General features: G+C 35.1%; 1 protein-coding gene across 1 annotated transcript; it reads left to right on the plus strand.

Moving 5' to 3' along the window:
• Positions 1 to 725: 725 nt before the first annotated feature.
• LOC123917216 (receptor-like protein EIX2) lies at positions 726 to 3,332 on the plus strand. Its single transcript, XM_045968889.1, has 2 exons — positions 726 to 2,878; positions 3,030 to 3,332. Exon 1 carries the CDS (start codon positions 748 to 750, stop codon positions 2,860 to 2,862), a length of 2,115 nt encoding a protein of 704 aa, XP_045824845.1. The 5' UTR covers positions 726 to 747; the 3' UTR covers positions 2,863 to 2,878; positions 3,030 to 3,332.
• Positions 3,333 to 6,875: the final 3,543 nt, after the last annotated feature.

Raw genomic sequence — 6,875 nt, forward strand, 5'->3', positions numbered from 1 at the left:
AAGGACCAAACTGTTACAAAAAAATAAGATAAAGGACCTGTAATGTAATTTTGCCAAATAATAATTATTGCAATAGGAAATATGTATTAGGTTATTATTAATTTAATTTAAATATTAATTTTATATTATGTCAATTTACTTTTTTATTTCTTTTTAATAAGGCTTTAGCCTCATTTGGAAAGAAATCAATCAAATGTTTTATCAAACACGTTCTTCTCTAAAAAAACTCTCATTTAATACTATGCATCTATGTTTGCATGATCTTGGTAAAGGATTTTATTCTAAATCATTAGAATCCTTACTCTTGAGACTTGGATTTTATCGATTGGTCCCTAGAATCCACTTTATCCCTACACATACTTTCTTATTATAATCACACTAACATCTCATAACAAATCATACTTCCATCTTCCTCTCTGAGCCAAACAATCACTCATGATGACCATTATCACTACACAAATGCCACTTCTTTTGCTTCTAATTTTATCTTTAACCACATTTCACAAATGCATGTCAATCAATGATCACAAATTGGTTCGATGCAATGAGAAAGATAAAGAGACATTATCAATCTTCAAAAAGGGAATCAATGATAGTTATGGTGACCTATCAACATGGTCAACCGAAAAAGATTGTTGTGCATGGAAAGGAGTCTCCTGTGACAACATAACCAACAGAGTTACAAAACTTGATCTCAAATTACCACCTTACTTAGATTCATCTAGAACTTTGACAGGTGAAATCAATATGTGTATTCTAGAACTTGAGTTTCTCAGTTACTTGGATTTGAGCTTTAATGATTTTGATGTGATAAGTTTTACAACCATTCAACACAACATCACACATGCATCTAACCTTTTGTATCTTGACTTATCTAACCTTATCTACCTTGACTTATCCAACAACGAATATAGTACTCTTCAGATGGATAATCTTGATTGGCTTTCTCCACATTCTTCATTGAAATATCTGAACCTTAGTGGAATTGATCTTCATAAGGTAACCAATTGGCTTCAAGCTGTTAATACACTTCCTTCACTATTAGAATTACAACTGAGTGATTGTAAATTGAACAACTTCATCATCAATCCATCTATTGAGTATTTGAATTTGTCTTCACTTCTAACTCTTGATCTTTCTCTAAACAACATCACCTCTCAGTTACCAAATTGGTTTTTTAATCTCACCAAAGATCTTGCTTATCTTGACCTTTACCATAACAATATACATGGTGAGATACCTTCAAGCTTGCTAAACCTTCAAAATCTGAGATACCTTGATCTCTCTTTTAACAAACTACAAGGTTCAATTTCAGATGGAATAAGCCAACTACCAAATATTCAACACCTTGACCTTTACCGTAACATGTTAAGTGGTTCCAATATTCCTTCTACTTTGGAAAACCTCTCATCCTTAAATTACTTGTCCATTGGTGGTAATAATTTCTCAGGTGAAATTTCAGAAAATACTTTTTCCAAACTCTCTAATTTAGATTGGCTAGATTTGGCAAGTTCTAATTTTGTATTCCAATTTAATTTGGATTGGGTTCCTCCTTTTCAACTCAGTGGTCTTTTATTGAGTAATACAAATCAAGGTCCAAACTTTCCATCTTGGATATATACACAGAAGTCACTGCAATCTCTCGACTTATCGAGCTCAGGAATTTCATTGGTAAATAGAAACAATTTTTCGAGCCTTATAGAAAGAATATCTCATTATCTTGATTTGTCAAACAATTCCTTGACTGGGGACATATCAAACCTAACACTAAAGGGTGATACTTTATATTTGTATCGCAATAGTTTCACAGGAGGACTCCCAAACATATCACTGAATGCCCGTGATGTTGATTTTTCTTACAACTCCTTCTCAGGATCAATTCCACATAGTTGGAAGAACTCGAAAGATTTACTATTCATTAATTTGTGGAATAATAAGCTATCTGGTGAAGTTCTGGAGCACGTCTCTGATTGGACACAATTGTGGTTCGTGAACTTGGGAAAAAATGAATTTTCAGGAACCATACCAATCAAGATGTCACAAAACTTATATGTATTAATATTGAGAGCAAACCAATTTGAAGGGACTATTCCAACACAGTTATTCAATCAATCTTCTTTGTTTCATTTAGACCTTGCACATAACAAACTTTCAGGATCTATGCCAGAGTGCATCTACAACTTGACTCAAATGGTTATTTTTCATCGGGGGGGCTCAATGGTTGGTTCAATTGAGTTGTTTACAAAAGGTCAAGAATATTATATGGAATATGCTGACAGTATTAGGAAAACTATTGACCTTTCAGCTAATAACTTGTCTGGAGAAGTGCCATCAGAATTATTTCACCTCGTTCAAGCTCAAACGTTAAACTTATCTCACAATAATTTGATTGGTAAAATACCAAAGACGATTGGAGGCATGAAAAATTTAGAATCTCTCGATCTCTCCAATAATAAGCTTTCTGGTGAAATTCCTCAGAGCATGGCTCTCTTAACCTTTTTAGAGGTTTTGAATTTATCTTGCAACAATTTTGATGGAAAAATCCCAATAGGAACTCAACTTCAAGGTTTTAATGTATCAAGCTACATTGGAAACCCAAACCTATGCGGAGCTCCTCTTAATAATTGCACTACGGAAGAAGAAAATCCTAAAAATGCAACTCCGTCTACAGATAATGACTCTATACGAGAATCATTGTATCTAGGCATGGGAGTTGGATTTGCAGCAGGTTTCTGGGGAATTTGTGGTTCTTTGTTTCTTATTAGGAAGTGGAGGCATGCATGCTTTCGGTTTGTTGATGGAGTGGGTGACAAGCTCTATGTAACTTTGATGGTAAAGTTAAATAGTTTTCGCAGAAATTGAGCTCCTGCTAGTGAAGGTTAGTGAAACCTACTTCACAATTTTATTTATCATAATTCATTTATGACTTGTTTCATAATTTATTTATTAATTGTTTCATTGATCAAAATATAGAGTATTTCGTTTTATTTTGTTATTCTATGCATAACTTTTGCTACTTGTTTTATCAGGTGATTCATCATGTGGCTGATTGATCCTGCAAATCATGGTTATGATTTTTCAAAAAGAGCCAAATTGTGATACCACTGTTGCTGAATTTATCTTTCACTTTTTGTAATGTATTTGTTCATTTTGTCAATTGTAATGTTTTGTTCATTCAAAAACTATTGCTCATGTTATGTATCTGTCATCTTATTGGATATTGAAAATAATTTTTCAACAAAACTTAGCTGCCTCAAACTCTACATTGTGTAAAAAACCAATATTGTCATATCTTAAATAAACTGGATTCGAATTTGGCGGGCCGTTCCATATAGACTAAGCTATTTTGACAGCTATAACTCTCCGTACCTGGTACCGGTGGTACATGGTAATATGTTCAGGTAGTTATTGCATTTCAAGATGACTCTAGCGATTAACATTTGACATTTCAAATGAAACTTCAGTCTAACACATTCATATAAGAGAAAATATAGTAGTACTTGAAATTAAAAAACTCCAATAGCATTCTGATGACTACATATGAAACCAGTTCAAATCTTTACAGATATGTATATTCAGATTTTGACTACATATGAAACAAACACCTATGAAGTAGTAGTTAGCACTTAGCAGTACTAGACCATATGTAAGGTGCCTAGGAACAATATGTTGTAAAACGGTTTACTGACTTTATAAAAAAAAACAGAAAAACGAATTTTCAAAATTGGCAACGAAACAAATTATTGGCTGAGTCGCGTACTAGGTCGCTTTCTTTAAGACGTTTCGCGGAACTACTCGAATAAGTGCACTGTAGTATATCAACCGCGAAGTCCCCAGGATAAAACAGCCGTTTTCAAAGAAAATACCGATAAACTACTGCACTGTAGTATCGGTCAGAATAACACCAAGTATGGTCGAAAATTTCGAACCACTCTAATTGATATACGAATATCAATTCTACGGTTTACAACCGTTCAAATATTGAAACAACAATAATTTAACGAAGAAAGAAAAAATAGAGAGGAAAGAAAGCAGTTTCTCAGAATGCAGAGAAAAGAAAAGTGATTTACAACTGAAGAAAGTGAAGTGTATTTATAGGCAAGTAGGGAGCTGAAATCAGAGGATTTTTAGGAGCTGAGATAACTCAGTCAAAATTCCAAACGTGGCTAAAAAATAGGACACGCAGGCACACGTATTATTTGACCGTTTTAACAGATACAAATCTGTTCAGACTTGGTCTTAGCACATTTAACATGTGCGAATTAAGGGACACACTAAAAGAAATTTAAATTTCAAAAATTTCTTTTTCTTAGTATTAAAAAATTAATATATCACCCAAGCCCAAGCCCGGCCCGGCCCGAACCGAACCGAACCGAGCCGAGCCGGCCGGTCGGACGGACGGACGGCGGCGGCGGCGCGCGCGCGCGTGTGTGATATTCGACATTGTGTGTGGTCTCCCTTTCTTGATTTAAAGGGAAATTTATTTTCATAGAAATCTGCATCATTAGATTCTATGATCACTTTTTCATTTAGGTCGTAAAACCTATATGCTTTACTGTTTGCTGCGTAACCAATGAATACACATTCATAGGCTCTACTAGCGAGTTTAACTCGCTTCGGGTCCGGTTTACGGACATAGGCTAGACATCCCCAAGTTCTCAAATAAGACAAGTTTGGTTGTCTTTTCTTCAATATTTCATAAGCAGATTCGCTTCTTTTAGATTTGGGAATTCTATTCAAAACAAAGCAGACAGTCAAAATTATTTCCCCCCACCAATGTTTAGCGGCACCAGAATTTAACATAATAGCAACAACTAATTCAGTAAGAGTTCTATTCTTTCTTTCTGCTTTACCATTCATTTCAGGGGAATATGGTGCAGTCGTTTCATGTATAATTCCGTGTTGTTTATAAAAATCATTAAATAAACTAGAATTATATTCGGTTCCCCTATCACTACGAAGTCTTTTGATTTTCGTATTAAATTGATTTTCTATTTCTTTCACAAAAATTTTGAACATGTCAAAAGCATCACTTTTATTTTTCATTAAATAAACAAAAGTATAATCTGAACAATCATCAATAAAAGTGATAAAGTAACGTTTGTTATTCCTAGTCATGGTTCCATCTAGTTCACATATATCAGAATGTATAAGTTCCATTGGTTCAGATTCTCGTATTACTGATTTAAGTTTGCTCTTTGTTATTTTAGCTTGACTACAAAATTCACATTTTTCTATGTCATTAAAACTAAGTTTAGGAATTAATCCTAAGTTACTAATATTAAAAATAGATCGTTTATTAACATGACAAAGTCTAGAATGCCAAATATTAAAATCACACAAAGAGTAAACAGAAGGAGAAATTTTATTAATAATAAATTCATCAACATTCAGCTTAAACATGCCATCAGAGGCGTACCCTTTCCCAATAAAAATACCATTCTTAGTGATGGTGTACATATCAGCCCCAATAGTTTGATTAAACCCAGCCTTATTTAAGAGGAAACCAGAAACAAGATTCTTCTTCATCTCAGGAACATGAAGGACTTCCTTCAAGATAAGAGTCTTTCCAGATGTGAACTTCAGAACCACATCTCCAACACCAGCAACATCAGAGGTGTGAGCATTACCCATCTGCACCTTCTTATTTTCAGCATTCGTGTATGTTTTAAACATAGCACGATCATAACAGACATGGCGGGTAGCGCCAGTATCTATCCACCATCCATCAGTACCACCGACCATATTAATTTCGGTGATCATAGCAGCATATGGCTCATCAGCCACATTCACATTAATATGTGCAAGATTAGCCGGTTTAGGCCTCTTTGGATTTCTGCACTTCTTTGATATATGACCTGTTTTCCAGCAATTGAAGCAGTAAAATGGCTCAACAGCGTCATTTCTAGGAGGTGGTTGTTGCTGATGTTGCTTAGCAATATGGCCCCTAACCGGGTTACCATTCTTAACTCGGTTTTGTACGCGGCTCTGATTCTGATTTTTCAAAGGTTTGCCCGTAGGCTTCAGAGCTGCACCGAATTTCTTTTTATTGGTGTTAGAAACAACCAATATCTTTTCTTCCTCTTTCATATCCTGTTTCCGGGATTCTTCTTCTATACGAAGACGGGTAATCAGACCCTCAATGGAAAATTCCTTTGTCTTATGACGGAGCTGATTCTTAAAATCCTTCCAACTGGGGGGCAGCTTATCAATAATGACAGAAATTTGAAACTGCTCATGTAAAGGCATACCTTCGGTTATAATTTCATGAGCAATCTTCTGCAGTTCATGTGACTGCACTTCCACTGACCTTTCATCAACCATCTGGTATTTCAAATACCTACTCACAGCATACTTCTTCACTCCAGCTTCCTCAGTATCATACTTCTTACTCAGAGCCTCCCACACATCACTGGCTGTATTATAGGTTCTGTAATAATCATACAGATCATCCTCCAATCCATTAATGATATAGTTTTTGCAAACATAATCATTATCAATCCAGAGCTGCCTATCTATTTCTAGTTGCAGCGCTTTTTCTTTAAGCTGTTCTGCCGTGGCCTTGCCTTTGTCTTTCTCGGCAGAGACAGCATCACCGTTGGTGTTAACGGTCTGTTCATTAGTTCCAGAAGCTGAAGCTTCAGCAGGAACCACAGGAATAGGCTGTTTCAAAACGTAGGCACATTTTTTAAGAGTCAGGAAGAAAAACATTTTTTGCTGCCAACGTTTGAGATAACTCAGTCAAAATTCCAAACAGGCACACGTATTATTTGACCGTTTTAAGGGACACACTAAAAGAAATTTAAATTTCAAAAATTTCTTTTTCTTAGTATTAAAAAATTAATATATCACCCAAGCCCGAACCGAGCCGGACG

Source organism: Trifolium pratense, linkage group LG3, assembly GCF_020283565.1.
Source record: "Trifolium pratense cultivar HEN17-A07 linkage group LG3, ARS_RC_1.1, whole genome shotgun sequence".
NCBI lineage: Eukaryota > Viridiplantae > Streptophyta > Magnoliopsida > Fabales > Fabaceae > Trifolium > Trifolium pratense.

Bases quoted from the DNA above. Each gene is read 5' to 3' on its own strand.
- LOC123917216 (XM_045968889.1), top strand. From the start codon at position 748: ATGTGTATTCTAGAACTTGAGTTTCTCAGTTACTTGGATTTGAGCTTT.